The sequence below is a fragment of the Camelina sativa genome, chromosome 19, assembly GCF_000633955.1.
Source record: "Camelina sativa cultivar DH55 chromosome 19, Cs, whole genome shotgun sequence".
In the NCBI taxonomy this organism is placed as follows: Eukaryota; Viridiplantae; Streptophyta; class Magnoliopsida; order Brassicales; family Brassicaceae; genus Camelina; species Camelina sativa.
The window spans coordinates 10313419-10331877 of record NC_025703.1 but is presented as its reverse complement, the minus strand read 5'-3'; the positions used below and the strand labels follow the sequence as shown (position 1 = coordinate 10331877).

The following is an 18459-nucleotide window of genomic DNA, read 5'->3' as shown; positions in this document are numbered from 1 at the left end:
TTAGCTTGAACCAGATATCTTGAAGCGTTAAGATGTTTTGTACAGAGAACAATTTAGATCGAAAGAATTAATGTTTTCCGTAACTGAAGACTATGTATATATTACCCATATATAGTTTTTTTTTTTTTTTTTGTATATTTAACTCTTTTGAGGCGTAAAATAAAATATCTATCTAGGTTATAAAAGAAGAAAAAAATTGGGCAAGAAATGTTACGCAATATACTGGGCAAACGTGAAATTTAGAAACCCTAGTTTTCTTATTTGAGAAAAATGACCTCGATGAGTGATCTTTGGCAGGATTTGGTAGAAGAGATATTGTCCAAGGTTCCGATAACTTCTCTGGGAGCTGTGAGAGCCACTTGCAAAGGATGGAACACTTTATCCAAAAATCGGATTCTATGTACAGGAGAACCAAAACAGCAGTTTCTGGGGTTCACGATGTTGAATCATAGGCTTTGTTCAATGAGGTTCAATCTCCAAGAAATCTAATATATTAAGGAGAAGTCGAAAGAGCTCACAGCCAATCTCACAAAAATTGACGTCGTGTAGTCTTAAAAAAAATCAGACAAGTTTTTTTCTCTATTTAGGTTGCTGAAACGCACCACATTCATCCTCAGACTTAAGATTACTAGTTTGCCATTAATGAGATTCAAAACTGGACCTTTTTACCCTTTAAATTAATTAAGAAAATTATAAAAAATTAAAATTTTAAAATATCTAATATATATAATCGCCAAAACGTGATTTTATAAATTAAAAAACCCTAAAACCTAAAATAATGGGCTTTATATAAAACCCAATCAAAATATACCGACCTATTCGAAACCCTAAAATTATAGTTTGTTAACTAATATATAAATAGGTATAACCCTAACCATTCTCCATAATTCGAAATCTTTAAAAAAGAAAAAACCCTAAAATTCTCTCATGTTCTTGAAATTATATATGTATTATAGTCTTGATGATCCTTTATATGGTTCTTCGTATTCGTGTTCGTATTCTAATGATTCATATCCTCTTTCTGTAGTATTTGTTTGGGACGCAAGTTCGAGTATTACCAAAACTTTATGTATGGTTTCTTTACTTCTTATATTATATTGTATATGTTTCTTGATTTATTTAAAGTTTTGTAAAAACTAATTATACTAATTAATTCTTATATTTCAGGTGAGTTAGTAGATGGTCGTGATCTTAGTTCTATGTTCCCGCACAAGATATCTAGGTATTTTGTTTTTTGGTATACGTAAAACTTAATTCTTTATACCTTGATGATGCTAAATTAAAAGGCTCATTTTATAGTTGCAGGAAAGCTTCTGAAGATGCTAATATTAATGAGATATGTTTGGTAATTTAAATAGTAAACTATTCTATCATTGTTATTGAATTTTATTCATGTGTTTGTGGCTCTAATAAATAAACATAATGCAATAGGTAGAGGTGGCGAAGACTATTGAACATTTTTATTTGTCATCGTTGATAAAAGGTAAGTTGTTAAATTCAAAATTCTTTTGTTAATATTTATAACTATTTCTTATGCTTCATTAAAAATAAAACATTATTTAGATGATTTTACCGAGGATCGTATGGTGAAAAACAGGTATTGTTTACATTTTTATAAGAAAGATTATTAAAATTATATATCTGATTCAGAAAATCATATTAATATTTGCAGTTATTGATTATTGTTGCAGAAAGATTATGAATGGTGCTAATAATATCCCAACATTTATGGTATATTCTTAAATATATGATTTTGTTATTGTTTAAAAGTATCTACTCTTTTTTTTCGGATATAACATCATTAGTTTGATTTATCAACAGATTAGAGTTTTAGGGACAGCAATACAACGTCTTTCGGCTATTGCTCGGTAGTGGTTTATGTTAAAAAAGCAGACTTGATCCTAATTCTTTGTTTAAAACATGTTCCAATGTTTGTTACTATTTGCTTATTTTCACTACAAGAAAAGTCCACATTGATAGCAGTAGATTATAGCTCATTTTCTCTAACTGCTATGAAAAATAGACTTTTTTTTTAATTACTATATAATAGCACTAGATAAACGCTAAGATAAAAATTCGTTAAGCGAGAACCTAAAATCGTTTATTCCGCTATTACTTAGATGAAAATTTTCGTTTAAGCGCGTTTCAGATCCAATTTTTTTTTTTGTCAACAGAACCAAAAAATTTAAATGCCACGTTTACAGCAAAAATAAAACCTTATCCCTTCTCTGTACGACGAGACGAACAAAACATCAGAAAATTTTTCTTCGCCAAATTGAAATCTAGGTCTTTTTGAGTCCACCATAGACTCCACCGTGAAGCTCGTCGGTGGCCTCATTTCGCGTCCATTCCGATGTCATATCTCGGCAAAAAAGTGATTAACACGAATTGTTATGTCTCCCTCTACCTCAATTTTTATTTGCTTCCTTCTCTTATTATCTTTCTCCATCCAAATCCGAGTTTGCGAGATTTCAAGCTACCTTAACAACAAAGTCATCCACTTTTTCAACTTTCTTTCAACTACTTAAGCTCCAGGTTCGTATTTGTATGTTTTTTCTTGTTCTTCTCTGTGATTTGTACCTTTTTGTGTTTAGATGAATGATTAGATCTCGAGACTGATTTACTCTCTTTGCGATGGATATGGTTCAGATTCGGTTTCAAAGTTTTAGTATTTTGATTGCTTGTAAATCAATAGATGGGTTAAGCTTTTGATTGTTCAACATTTCTCTTTATTATATGCTTTTCTGGAGAGGTCGATATATTGAATGGTATCTATGGTATTGGATGACCTATATGATATGCCTATTTCTCTCATGACATAAGCTTGTTAATTTTTTCTTGTTTTAGTGCACAACGCTTGCAGGATTTAAGTGATGAGTCTAAGTCGCTTCAGCAATAGTTTTGTGTACAGAGGTATTGTAGATTGTTTCTCGAGGACATACAGAGAATCTGGATTATATAACTATGGTTTTTGTTTGCAACTACATCAGCGATTTTACTTACTTAAACTTGTTCTTATTTAGGTCAATGGAGATGGAAAGTATGAGCGGATAAGTGGAACAAGCCTTTGGTGGAGGCACAGTTTTAGGTCTTGGTGGAGGCACAATTTTAGCCAAAAGAAGCCTTATGATCTTAGCAAAGCAACGATGCGCAAGAAAATAAGGTTTGTATTTTCAATTTTAATCAGAACCGGTTTAGTACTTTGGTGGATAACCCAAACTTAAATTCAGAAATCAGAACCACCATAAATAGTCCTCCTCTCTGTCTGTTCTCTCAGTCGATCTAATGTGGGTGTGTGAAGCTTTTTCTGATTCCGCTTGAGAAATCCAAAATTCGATTCTTGTTTTTGGTTGATTTAGGTTCACTGTTTCTCCCGAGGAGATTGATGATGATACATCAGAGATTCCATCCCCGTGGGTTCATCTTCTTCCTCTTCTGTACTCTTTCATATGTTTCAATCTACTCTTTAGTTGTTTAATTCACATATCTACAGGCCAAAGAAAACTTACAAGGATCCCGACGGTGGAAGGCAACAGTTCTTACTGGAACTTGAATTCATTCAATGTCTCGCCAATCCTACTTACATCCACTGTTAGTTTCTCTTCTTCTTTTCCCTTCTATAGTTTATGAGGATTCGTTCTAGGGTTTAGTCTTTGTGCTTTTTTAAGTGTTTGCCCTTATCCTTTGGGTTATGCTGTTTTGTAGACCTGGCACAGAATCAGTATTTTGAAGATGAAGCATTTATTGAATACTTGAACTATCTTCAATATTGGCAGCGACCAGAGTACATCAAGTTCATAATGTGAGTTGGAATATCTTATTGGAAGTTTTGGTAGTCATATGAAGGTTTGGAATATATCTTATTGCTCTGCTTGTTTTATCCGTTTCATTATGTTTTTGTGTTTATGTCTTGGTATAGGTTCCCACATTGCCCATATCTGTTAGTTGTCTATTTGAACATGTTGTAACGTTAAATAATAAGTTTTGTAGGTTTCCGCTCATGTATAGGTAACACTTACAATTTATGGTTTATTTATCTCTATGTGATTGCTATTTGCTTATAGGGTTAATGGCATATTGTGGCTTCTCACGATTCTTTTGTTTCATATGAGCAGATACATATGGAGAGGATAACTAACATGTCTTTTTCATATATTCAAAGTGAACTAGTAGCTGTTCATTGGACTGTTTCTAGAAACGCTAAGTGAGCAGCTAAAAGAGAGCCTTTGCTACAAGTAAGAAAGGCTTGGATGGGTTACATGTACATGTCAAATAGTGTTTCTATTCTTTTTAATGTTAATTTTATTTTGTTTTAGACTTGGTGACACTTTGTTATGTAAGACTTATTTTGGTTAATGTAATTTATGTTATGTATGTTGATTATTTTATGAAATGTAAAAATATAAATATATTTAAATAAATTTTGAAAAAAAAATTATAATAATAAATAAAACAGCATGAATTTTGTGATCCAATAAAATATATTATAGCATTCGATTAGTGCTATGATATAATTACGGTAAAAACTCTTAACATAGCGTGTAAAATGACTTATAACATTATCTTTAAAAATTTGAAAAGCGGGATAACATAGCATTTCTGTACTGCTATGGTATAATACTATATCATAGCATACGAATTCTGTGCTATCATATGTGAGGTACCTACAATAACAGTGGCCTAACATAGCGTTTGTAAAAGAGCTATGAATTACATATTATAGCGTTTCTCTCATGCTAACAATGTACATATTTGTTGTAGTGTTTGGTATTAACACAGTAACAATTTGTGTTTAAAAGTCATCCTGATACTTATACTTTAATCAGAACATGTTACTATCGTTTATGAACAATCTGTTTAACCATAACCCTACTTTTTTGGTGTGTTATGCAGAGAAGCTATTAATCGCAAAGAATCTAAGCCGTTTATTTTCCATTTAAGATACACGGTATTTATCTAAAAATAATTTCATTAGTTTTTTTATTAGATCTAATATATGACATTGTTATTTTTTTTTAAATAGACTGTATATGGAAGAAGAAATGATTGGTGTCGTAGCAAATATTCTGGCGTGAAGAGAGGAGAAGAACAAAAAATAGAGAATAATAGAACGAATGTCTTGAGATCTTATAATTGTTGTTTTTGAATATTGTTATATATGGATGAATATTTTTTGAAATAGGAATATTTTGAAAGTTTAATTATTTTATTAATGAAAATCTGGTGTTTTTTTATAATATCGACAAAAAATAAAAAATCGTGGAATATAATTATTAACAATACAATCGAATGGATACTAAATTTCTTGGTCTTTATCAAAATTTGAATAAATTAATTAATCGCTATATTGATAACTATTATTTCTAAAAGAATGTGATAAAAAATTTGATCAGAATTTGAAGAATATTTTAAAGTTAATGTAAGGTTAATAATTCGTTAAAGAAGTATTCTATATTCAAAACAGAATAGAATACGGTGTATTATCACGTTTAATGTAAAAATAGAAAACGTAAAATAAGCATTTAAAGCCGTAATGATAAACATTAAGAAGTTTACTTTATCTCTAAAATAAAGGGAAGTGTAGAGATATTATGCCTGGAGATCTATACAAATTGGTTAAATGATTCGCTAAACACGTATTCTTAAATATCACTTACAAAAATAAATGTAAATAATATATTAATTAAATTACATATATATATATATACGTCTATTCGACTCTTTTTGGCTTTTAACCTAAATCAAAGAAGAAAACAGAAAACAAAAAAACTATGGTTAGATATAGCCGTTTCGATGATGTTTCACGATTGAATTCTTCAAAATATGAATGGAAAATTCGTGTGAAGGTCTTGTGTCTGTGGGAAGAGAAAGGTCCAAGTTTGGAGATGGTTTTATATGATATTAAGGTATTTAGTTTATTCTAATCACAAGCTCATTATATATTTCAAAAATTAAGCGTATATGCAATAATACCTTAAAGTTATATTAACAAGTTTGAGTATATTGTTTTGACATATCTTATGCGACAGTTATTAATTCTATGTTTTATTAGGGTGTAAATGTCCAATGCTCTTTTCGTGGAGATGTTTATGATCGTTTTGTCTCAAAATTCAAGGTTGGTGATTGGCTTGATTTCGAAGACTTTAAGGTTGTTGAGCAGACTGGTTCATGTTCAGCTACTACACATTGTTACAAAATTGTTATTTTGTACAATACCAAGACAAAGAGAATTCAATTGTTGGAGGGGAAGATTTCTATGATTTCGTCGATTTCAAACTTATTCATGATGGTACCCAATGTAAAGATTACTTAGTCGGTGAGAAATTATTTTAGTTATTACCCAATATCTTTAATATTTGTTAAATATCTTTAATATAATTTGTTATATTCTTCTAATCATGATTACTATAAATTTTTTTGTTTTGTTGTTGATATAGAACATCTGGATCTTCGGGAGATTTAAGACATGAGATTGTTGGGCTATTAAAAAAGATGCTTGATAGTCATAATCCGCATGTTAGGGCGTTTAGATCGGCACGTGAAAGATTTAATATGGAAGACGGTAGCGAAGGTTTGCGATTAATGTTACCTTCAGAAAAAACTACTGATGCAAGAACTCATAATCTTCCTACCAGCAAAGAGGTTGCTGCTCTAATACCCAGAGATTTTACGGCTGGTGTGAATAAACGTGATATTGTTATAGAAAATCGTTCGGGAAATTTACAGAGGATAAGTGAGCTTCATCCTGCATACTTGCCTTTACAATACCCATTGTTGTTTCCTTATGGTGAAGATGGTTTCAGATTAGGCATCGATATAGGGTTCATGGATACCCGTGGACGTAAAAGGAAAACGGTCACCATGAGGGAATTTTATGCGTATAGAATACTTGAAAGATACGAAGAATCTTGGATTATTGTTATGGCAGGCAAATTTTTCCAGCAGTTTTTAGTCGATGCATTCACTACTATCGAATCAAACAGGTTGAACTACATTTGGATGAACCAAAGCAAACTCCAAACTGAAAGAGTCGATAAGATAATTGAAGTTGCTGAAAAAGGAAATGGAGATCTTGCACAACATGGAAAGAGGATATTTATTCCGTCATCGTTTACCGGTGGAAATAGATATATGATGCAACATTATCTCGACGCCATGGCTACTTGCAAGTATTATGGATTTCCTGATCTTTTCATAACTTTTACGTGCAACCCAATGTGGCCTGAAATAGATCGTTATCTAGAAAGGTATCGTCTTAGTAAAGAAGATAGACCCGATATATGTAGTCGAGTTTTCAAGATGAAACTTGATAGAGTATTGGACCAGGTGACAAAGGAAAAAACTTTCGGTATCGTAAATTCTGGTATGTTTAAAAATATTTTTTATTATTATTTACATATTAATGTTTAAATATTAATGTTTATCTGTTTTCACATTTTTCAGCCATGTATACAATAGAACTTCAGAAGAGGGGTCTGCCTCATGCGCACATGATTCTGTTTTTGCACCAAGACAATAAGATGCGTACAACAGACGACATTGATAAATTTATAAGCGCTGAAATTCCTGATAAAGAGGTGGATAAGTATTTATATGAAGTTGTTTCTGATGTGATGATCCATGGTCCATGTGGTCCTATGAACAGGGATAGTGTCTGCATGAATAATGGAAAATGCACTAAATTCTTCCCAAAACCATTCATGGATAATACTATTGTCGACGATGCTGGTTATCCAATATATAGTTAACGAAACGATGGGAGAGTTGTGGAAAAAGGGATTTTCAATACGATAATAGTTACGTCATTCCCTATAATCGTGATTTATCACTCCGTTTTTGTGTTCATATAAATGTTGAGTGGTGCAATCAGACACGTTCAGTAAAGTATTTGTTCTAGTACATCACTAAAGGTCCGGATTATGTTAAAGCCAAAGTAGGAGAAGAAGATCAGGAAAATGAAATTAAAAAGTTTTTCAATTGCAGGTAACAACTTTTCAATTGTCAAACATTCTCATATTTAATTATTTACACTTTTAAAATATTTTAAAAACGTGTCTAACTAATCCAAGATTTTTTAGATATGTGTCTGCATGTGAGGCTTCTTGGCGAATTTTTGCTTTCCTGATTTGTTATCGTACTACACCAGTAGAAAAACTCTCGTTTCATCTTCCAGGAAAAGAATTGGCTATTTACAACGAGGATGATCAAATAGAAGATGTTTTGCACCGTACAACAAATAGAACTTCTAAATTTTTGGGCTGGATGGAATGCAACAAAATCTATCCCCAGGCCAGAGAACTCACATATGCTGAATTTCCATCTAAATTTGTGTGGAATAGGAAAGAAAAACTTTGGAAGCCAAGGTCAGAGAAACGGAAAAGTTTTGCAATAGGCAGAATTACGTATGTACCACCTTCTATAGGACAAGCCTATTACTTGCGAGTTTTGCTTAATAAAATTCCAGGACCAACAAGCTTTGTCTATTTAAAAACAGTCAATGGTATTCTTTATAAGGATTTCCAAGAAGCTTGCTATGCATTGGGATTACTGGATGACGGTAAAGAGTACATTGCGGCTATAAATGAAGCAGGTGAATGGTGTTTTGGGGAATTTTTAAGAAAGTTATTTGTGATCCTACTGCATACAAAAAGTTTAACTGTTCCTCTTGAAGTTTGGAATAAAACAAAAGACATCTTGTATGAGGATATTTTGTATAAAGAAAGGAGAGACAGGAACGATCCAGGTACTTTAAAATGTTATTTTGTTTTTTGAAAATATTTCATTTTTTCGAAAGAAAATTTTTTAAATAAGTGTTTTAGCTTTACTGTGGTAGGTCTAATGTTGACACGGACTCAGATAGAAAATATATGTTTAACTGAAATAGAATTTATGTTACGATCGAATGGGACGTCTCTTACGGCCTTCGAGAAAATGCCTAAACCAGATGATAGTATAATGAACACAGGAGTAAATAGGCTTATCGCAGATGAGAGAATAGATTAGCCTCATAAACAACATGAATTGTACGATAAGTTGCTACCTATGCTAACTGATGAGCAGAGATGTGTTTATGAAGAAATCACTCACTCTGTGAATCACAACAAAGGTGGTATGTTTTTTGTCCATGGTTTTAGTGGTACTGGGAAAACTTTCATGTGGACTATACTTGGTGCTGATATAAGGTCTAAAGGTAATATTGTTCTTAATGTTGCTTCAAGTGGTATAGTTGCTTTGCTTTTGGAAGGTGGTAGAACGACTCATTCAAGATTTGGTATTCCAATCAATCTTAATGAATATTCTGTGTGTTCGATAGATGCCGAATCTGATCTTGCTGACTTAATTAGAGAAGCAAAGCTCATAATATGGGATGAGGCTCCAATGATGAACAAGCTTTGTTACGAAACTTTAGATAGGAGTTTGCGAGATATCATGAGGTGTGACCAGATTTTTGGAGGTAAAGTTGTTGTGTTAGGAGGTGATTTTAGACAGATACTACCAGTTATTACGGAAGGAGGAAGGGTAGCAACAGTTTTAACATCTATCAACTCATCTGTTCTTAGGAATAGTTGTAAAGTTCTTAAACTTACCGAAAATTTGAGACTTCGCAAGGCACGTAATAGTATGGATGCGGGTACTCTTGGTACGTTTTCAAAGTGGCTTCTTGATATCGGAGATGGCAAAATAAACGAGTCAGATAGTGGGGATGTGGAAATAGAAATTCTGGATGATTTATTAATTAATACAAGTGAAAATCCTATTGAAGCAATAGTTAAAGAAATCTACGGAGAACATTTTGTTAGGAGGACTGATCCAAATTTCTTTAGTGAAAGAGCTATTCTAAGTCCAAGAAATGACGATGTTGATAAGATAAATCAGTTTATGCTTACTAAGCTTCCAGGTATGCAAATTAAATAGGGTATGGAGTTTTTTTTTTTTTTTTTTTTTTTTTTTTAAAAAAAAATACTACTATTAAAAACATATCTAAAATTCTAAAAAAAAATTATTTACAAGTGAGGAGAGACGATATCTTAGCTCTGATAGTATTGAAACGTCGGACACAAGCGGACGTGATGATATGATTTACACTCAGGAATTCCTAAACAGTATACAAGTTTCTGGACTGCCAAACCATGTTTTAACGTTGAGAATAGGAGCACTTGTCATGTTGCTAAGGAATATAGATCCTAAGGGAGGTTTGTGTAACGGTACGAAACTAATTATTACTCAGATGGCCAATCATGTAATCGAAGCAAGAATTGTGACAGGAAAAAAGGTTGGTGATAAAGTACTTATCCCTAGGATGTATGTTAGTCCACCTGATGCAAAGTTTCCCTTTCGTATGAGACGATGACAGTTTCCTGTTACCATGGCATTTGCAATTACTATAAACAAGAGTCAAGGTCAGACTCTAGAACATGTTGGATTGTTTCTACCAAAACCAGTCTTCACACATGGACAGCTTTATGTTGCCTTCTCACGAGTCACAACAAAAAAGGATTGAAGGTGTTGATTACAGATAAAGATGGGAAATGCCAGAATAAAACACTTAATGTTGTTTTCAAAGAGGTTTTTGAGACTGTATAATTATGGTTTGTAATTGGAATTTTTTTTTGATATTTAGATTTGAACTTTATTTTCTCTCTTAAAATAAATAAATATTGGAGATATTAAACATTTTAACTATTTATGGTAATAATATTGCATTTTTCAAAAGTCAGATATAGACTTTCCCATTGGAGAAAGTCATTTTCTAATTTTTACTTATTCTATTTTAATTATAAAAAATAGATAGATACATTGTTAATGGTCTAAGTACATATTATTACAATTTCCACATTAATTTATTTTTAGTTACAACAATGTTATTTGCAAAAATTTAGTTTTGCTGTATCATAAAATGTATATGTAATTATTAACTCTTAGATACATTTTAAAAAATATTTTACACCATATCTACTGACTATAAAAACTACCTTTAATCTGTAATTATATTCATAATAATAAATATTTAAAATATTAAATATTCAAAAAAGGAAAATTATGCATTAAAACAATTAATACGCAACGCAACGTTTAATCCTGACTGTTTGCTGGATGTTATTACTTAAACCATTTGATGGAGCATCAAGGTGAGATATTGGGGACTCAGACAAAGTATGGAGTCAGAAATGAAGTAACGGTGAATTAATGAACTTTTTGTAAATGCAAAATTAAAAAAAGAATTAAATGTTTGAAGTAACAGGTACAATTTTTGTAGTAACAAGTACAATGGTCTTAAAGAAAGAACATTTATGGGTTGCTTAAAACAAAAATAGTGATCTAAACTGGACTTAAATTTAAAAATGGACTATAACATTCCAATTAAACTTTGAAATTGGATTTTAAAATTTCAATCTATATTTTATAAATATAGAGAATTACTATAAAATTTTTATTATCTATTCATCTTAATATTAAAAAGTAAAAATTAAGTAAATATGAAACTTTACAAAAAAAAAAAAAAAAAAAAAAAAAAAAAAAATGTCTTAGCATATGAACTACTATAAAAATAAAAAATCAAAGATGTTTTGAAAATATAACCAAAAAAATGGATTCAACATTTTAAATTTGCCATAATTCTCATTATTAAATTTTGCTGTAACATATCTCAAATGATAAGATTCTATGAAATTAGGACATAGATTTTCATATTGAAGAAAACCATTTTTGCTATTAGTATCAACAATGTTATTTGAAAATATATTATTGTTAGCTGTATCATAAAGTCTAAATATTAACTACCAATTCGCAAACACATTTGAATTCTAAATTTGTATCATATCTATTAACTACAAACTTTGTCTTTGTTCTGTTATTATATTTATAAAAATAACATAAATTAGTAAAAAAAAATATGAGACACTAAAACGTTTAAGACGCAACGCTTAATCGTGACTGTTTGTATTCTTACAAATCCAGAAGCCCCTTTTCGCCTTCGATAGCAGAGAAGAAACAGTAAAAAAACCTAATTTGATAAAATCATGAGAATCGATTACATTTCTGATCTTTATCGGGGAAGATCAAACTGGTGTATCCACGCCAAGGTTTTAAATTCTTGGCATGTCAGGGAATTCATCACTAAACGTATTCTTCTTCTGGTGGACGAAAAGGTTAGAGAAGCTAATCGAATGACAATTCTACTTATATTTGAAATTTTTACATTGCTTATATATTAGACTACTTACACAGTGATTATCAAACTTTGTAGGGTGACACAATTGAGGTGGCCTTCGTGCCAACTACACTTAAAAAGCCGCAGAAGTATATTTACGAAGGTGAATGGTATGATATTAGGTCTTTCAAAATCATCAATCCAACACTCAGGGAAAGGAATTCTCATCATCCTTTTCAGATCAAGTTTACGGATGATTCAACCATGACCCTGCTCGAATCAATCAACTCCAAAAATTACTTATGATTCGAAGATTTGGATGATATATATCGTGGAAGAATCAATCATCACATCTCTTTCGGTACGTTTTTCTATTTGTTTTTGTAATTTGTTTAAGTTAGACTACATGAATATGGTTATTACTATCTTTGTGTTGTGTAATCTAGAAAGTTTTTAGGAATTTTGGAACTTTGTGTATTGGTCCCTCCAATAGAAAAATACAAATTGAACTTTTTAGCAAAATAGTTACATGTGAATTTTAAAAAGCTTTGGAGACATTCATTGTAAAGAAAATTCTTGTCTTTTTGCCAAAAATAGATGTTTGTGGATGTGTAGTAGCTGTGGAGGACAGAAGGAATCATGGAAATGAAAATGGTGAAAATGAAGTTATTTTGACACTATTAAATGGCAGGTAAGACACATTTATTCCACCTTTACTGATTCTAAGACTTATAAGTTTGGCTTTATTATAGAATGTAACAAATATCTTCATCTGTAGGAATGAAATTGTAAAGTGTCGTGCAATAAATTACTATGCTAACCTTTTCATGTCTTCATGGGAGTCATCTGGATGCCATCTCACATATCAAATTGAACCTGTGTTTTGTGTACTGCGTTTCTGGAAGGTTGGAGAGTATGAAGGTATGTNGTTTTTAGGAATTTTGGAACTTTGTGTATTGGTCCCTCCAATAGAAAAATACAAATTGAACTTTTTAGCAAAATAGTTACATGTGAATTTTAAAAAGCTTTGGAGACATTCATTGTAAAGAAAATTCTTGTCTTTTTGCCAAAAATAGATGTTTGTGGATGTGTAGTAGCTGTGGAGGACAGAAGGAATCATGGAAATGAAAATGGTGAAAATGAAGTTATTTTGACACTATTAAATGGCAGGTAAGACACATTTATTCCACCTTTACTGATTCTAAGACTTATAAGTTTGGCTTTATTATAGAATGTAACAAATATCTTCATCTGTAGGAATGAAATTGTAAAGTGTCGTGCAATAAATTACTATGCTAACCTTTTCATGTCTTCATGGGAGTCATCTGGATGCCATCTCACATATCAAATTGAACCTGTGTTTTGTGTACTGCGTTTCTGGAAGGTTGGAGAGTATGAAGGTATGTACTATTAATAACACTTGCTAGATTTAAAAAATGCTAAAGACTAGGTTGTATACTCATTTACCAAACTTTTATAACACTTTAAACATCCCTAGGTGAACCGTGTATTGTAAACACATTGGCCTCCTCCAAGATCTTTATAAAACCGGAGTTTGAAGGACTTGAGCATCACAAGGCTATGTAAGTTTTTAATGTTCATTAATATCAAGTAGTGTACCATGCTAGGGTTTAACTTATGAATGTGTTTTAATATTTGTAGCTCGGAATTTGCTGGATGTTATTACATAAATCATATCATGGAGCATCGAGGTTAATCTTCAGGGGCTTAAGCTTTAGGCACAAACGTTTGAAAACGTTTTTTTGTATATGCAAACGTTAAATTTATTTAGAATGTTTGTATGAAAAAGTACTAGAAACACTTTTATGGGTTGGTTTCCTAAATTATCTCAAACGTCTACACGAAATTATGAAATATTTTGGCCCAAATCATTATTCAACCTAATTTAAATTATCTACAACAAATATATTGGGCTCATTAAATATTTTAAAATTTGCAAATGGGCTTCAAAATCTTAATTAAAAGTTTACATATATATATTATAAACAACTATAATAAATATCTTATTAACTATTATTATTTATTTGTCTATGAAATTTAAAGTTTTAGATACAAAATTAATTACAAATTTTCAACTTTATTAAAAATAACAAAACTTTACTTAAAAAATTTGGACAATTACTTTAGATTTTTTTTCTATTTAATTCTTGCGCGCACGCATGTGCGGGTAACTCTCCTAGTCCACAAGAAAGATGATGAAGAATTCGTGGATCCATCTATAAAGGAGATAGGTAATTTTCTTAATCATGTCAAGATTTTAGATGTCTATCAGTGCAACGGTTTATTGTTATGTGTCCCCATGGATAACTCAAGGCTCGTGATTTGGAACCCGTATCTGGGGCAAACCAAGTGGATCCAACTCAAAACAATAACAAAATCCATGTATGCCCTTGGATATGACAAGAACAAGAACCACAAGATATTGAGGTTTTTCAATTATAACCAGGGTTACTATAAAATTTACGATGTTAAGTCTAGTTCATGGAAGACTTTTACTGTCATTCCCAACTGGGATATAATCTATTATCGGCAGGGTGTATCACTACATGGAAATACTTACTTTTGGACAGAAGGTGAAACCCATGAGTTCTTAATCTGTTATGATTTTACAGAAGAGAGATTTGGAAAGTTTCTAGATCTACCGTTTCAGCCTGATGATTCTGGTTTTGGAGATAGGGGTGATGTATCTTGTGTTAAAGAAGATAAACTCGCTGCGTTATATCATCACTGTGATGTATTGTCTATAATAGAGATTTGGATCACTACTAAGATAGAGCCCAATGCGGTGTCGTGGATCCCCTTTTTAAAAGTTGATTGTGAGCCAATCTCTGGGCTTGATTTGGTGTTTGATGAAGATTACAACAGTTTCTTCGTTGACGAAGAGAAGAAACTCGTGGTGGTTTTTAGTTCATGCAGCGACGAACCCGAAGACTACCAAAAAGCTTACATCATTGGAGAAGATAGTTACTTTAAAAAAGTGGAACTTGGAGAAGTTAAAGCATATCATATCCCACTTGTGTGTTCTACCTCTTATGTTCCAAGTTTAGTGCAAATTAACCAAACTGCAGGACCCAAAAGGAGAGAGAATAAGAAGAAGAGGAAGCAAAACCATGCAGCAATTAAGGTCTAATTAATGATGAATTTATAGCTTATTTTACGATGATAGTATATCTGTTTTCCTTGAACCAAGACTAGCTAGTCGACTATTAATTAATTGTGTTTCTGTTTTTTTACACCAGCTGTTTCACTTTTAGCTGATCAGAAGAAACTTGATTAGAGTAACTTATGTACTCTTCACACACCGGCATAATTAACGTACAGCTTTTGACACAACTAGTGTTCTCTTATTATTCATTTTTAAATATACTGAAGATTTAATATTATATAGGACGATTTTAACTTGACAACTATTATGATACAAAATGATGCGGATTAACTTTAGACTCATTTCATTCTCTTCCCCACTTGTATTAAATTTCTTCTTTCTCCCATTCAAATACTAATTTCTCAAAATAAAACAACATCCTCAGACTTTTTGTGTGTTGTTCGTTATATACCAGGGTAACTTTATGTAGGTGATCCAGCACGCCAAGAGAATAAAGATAACAAACAAAATATAATTCTAAGTAGTCGTAACCATAAGCTAAGCAAGGCTAATGATATGTTTTGTAATTATATGCACCAATTTCAAAGTCGAAACAAAGGAACCTACCGTGTACTAGCTACAAAAAAAAACTTTGATGGAGAGAGCATGATGAGCCGCTGGTTCTCTGAGGATCGACTTTCCAGCCAAAACCCAACTTCAACCTTGGTTGAAGGCAGTTTCTACCGTCCCCCTCCCCTTCCTCCTGACCCACCCGACCAATTGACCTTCCCTTCCCTCTCTGAATTTCCCCTCCCCCCTCTCTCCAATTTCTCCTTCTTCCTCTTTACAACTCTCTCCCCAATCTATTGATGTTGCTCCTGGCAGAGTGATTCTTGCACTTCCTGTTCAACACAAATCTACTTATGTGGTGGTTAATGCCCAGGCACAAGCTATTCTCAACGATTATAATAAAAATTTGGGACTAAACCCTAGATCTGGTTCTCGGGCTACAATACCTGATGGAAAAATAATTGCTCAGACCGATGGGTTATTGCGTACGCCGCCTCCCAAGGTAGCTCGACTTGTTATTTCCACGCAGCAAACTGAATGTCGAGAAGGATTACCTGGTGTCCCTAACAATGTTGGCAACACCGTTCCCATTGATTTCGTCCCTGGTACTCAATCTTCGGCTATCGCTCACTCTACTGGTGCGGCTGCAACCAATGAGCCTTCCCCTATACTCCCTGCCCCTCAATTGCCAACCTAAATTGCCAGTCATCACACTACAAGAAAACATGGTTTTTACGGCTACAATTGGCGATTACATATGTAGTCGTTATTTTTGGCGACTATCTAACGACTATTGGGCGACTATTTTACGACCATAAATATTTGGTCGTACATTAGTCGCCTTTTTATGACTACATATAGTATTCGGTATATTAGTCGTAATGTAGCGACTATTTTATGACTATATTGCATATCAGAACAAATAGTCACCAATTTAGCGACTATTTTATGACTATATCGCATACCGGAACAAATAGTCACTAAACAGTCGTCAATTTAGCGACTAATATGCGACTCAAGGTAAAGATCGCTAAAAAGTCGCATATCAGTTGCTATTTAGAAAAATTTAAAAAAATTAAAATTTAGCATCAAACCCTTAACCAAACTCCAAAACTTAAATCATAAACTCTAAATTTTAAACTCGCAATTTTTAATCTTAGAAATTAATTCATAAACCATACAACCAAAACATAAACATTATTATATATACATAAACCAAACTTTATAACTTATAAGAAAATCTATCCCAAATCTTAAATCTTAACCCTAAACCATATACCTCAAACCATTAACCAAACTCCAAAACCTAAATCATAAACTCTAAATCTTGAACTTTGAATTCTTGATCATAGAAAATAATTCATAAACCATAAAACCAATATTTAAAACCATTTACATATTTTCTTTACGAAAAGTAATTTTTAAAAAACCTACTAACTTATAAATTTAAATCTTTAAAAAACAATTCAATATATATATATATATATTAAAAACTAAATTTTCTAGTTCCATATTTCTAAAACTTAAATTCCAAACCATCATAAACTCTAAATCTTGAACTTTATACTCATATTTCAAAATTAAATAATCTAAAATTTACATTGAAAGATTTATAATATAGAGGGAAAATGAAATTTGAGGCCAATTGGGGAAAAATGAAATATGGGCCTACAATTCTTCAAAGCCTTACTCTTTCCCTTTTCTATGTTTGTGCTTCTTCTTCTGCCGTAATTCATCTCTCTGTATCTCTCTCTCTCAGAATCCAAATTCACACTTAGAAATTCCGACTATGAGCGAGCATGTTACTGGTGGGTTCGAGATCGGCGATGATTGGATCTGGCCTTTCTAAGAAGGCGACAACTGGTACAGCCGGTCTCTTGTTCCCCATTGGCCGATTAGATCGATTTCGTAAGAAGGACGAGTACGCCGAACGTGTTGGTGTCTTTGCTTGGATTTACTTAGCCGCCGAGGTAATTACCCCTTCTCTCTCAGTTATTTTGATTTTCAAATTCATAAAACCCTAATTTGAACGGGTTTTTTCTTTTTTTTTAGTAAATTAGATCTGTGTAAGTTATGGAATTGACTAGAAACACAGAGAGGGATAATAAGAAGACTATGATTGTATCACTTCACTTTCAGCTTGCGGTAAGAAACGATGGGAAGCTGTGTGAGTTAGTTGGTGATGTGACGATTTCTAATGGAGGTGTTGTTGTTCTTATTCTCGTTCTTGTTTTTTTTTTTTGTTGAAGAAAATGGATAATAAAGCCAGAAAACCCCTTCATCTCAAGTAAGCTTCTTTCTTTGATTTTCTTCGTTTCGTTTCCTTTCGTTTCTAATTGTAAGTCTTCTTTGGTTCATTATACATTTCTTTGTTCTGATGTTTGTGAGATCGTGTTAAACCCAATCGTTTCCCAGTTCTATTGTAGTTTGTAGAAACTCACTTTGATTTTGTCGATGAAATCTAACCTATTGTATGATATCGTTGAGTTTCATGATCTTCTCTTCCATTGGTTTTCAATCATTTGTCATAGATGTTCCTGCCTTGCTTCAATTTCCACCTGTATTGCTCAACGGTGTCTCTTTTTTTTTCTTTTTTTTTTTTTTTTTTTTTTTTTTTTTTTTTTTTTTTTTT

General features: G+C 32.1%; 2 protein-coding genes and 1 long non-coding RNA gene across 4 annotated transcripts; all 3 read left to right on the top strand.

The window, feature by feature from the left end:
• Positions 271 to 16524, top strand: LOC109130811 (F-box protein At3g19880-like). Its single transcript, XM_019240865.1, has 4 exons — positions 271 to 467; positions 6546 to 6562; positions 14353 to 15296; positions 16201 to 16524. The coding sequence occupies exons 1-4, from the start codon at positions 271 to 273 to the stop codon at positions 16522 to 16524; spliced, it is 1482 nt and encodes a 493-aa protein (XP_019096410.1).
• On the top strand, positions 2873 to 4352 carry LOC104765860 (mediator of RNA polymerase II transcription subunit 31-like). Its single transcript, XM_010489640.1, has 6 exons — positions 2873 to 2913; positions 3024 to 3163; positions 3360 to 3413; positions 3494 to 3591; positions 3706 to 3802; positions 4116 to 4352. Exons 2-6 carry the CDS (start codon positions 3147 to 3149, stop codon positions 4132 to 4134), a joined length of 285 nt encoding a protein of 94 aa, XP_010487942.1. The 5' UTR covers positions 2873 to 2913; positions 3024 to 3146; the 3' UTR covers positions 4135 to 4352.
• On the top strand, positions 17505 to 18205 carry LOC104765859. Of its 2 annotated transcripts, XR_763931.2 has the most exons (3): positions 17505 to 17797; positions 17880 to 17972; positions 18077 to 18205. It is a non-coding gene; the product is annotated as an uncharacterized LOC104765859 (long non-coding RNA). The 2 variants fall into 2 exon arrangements; XR_763930.2 differs by having other exon boundaries at positions 17880 to 18205.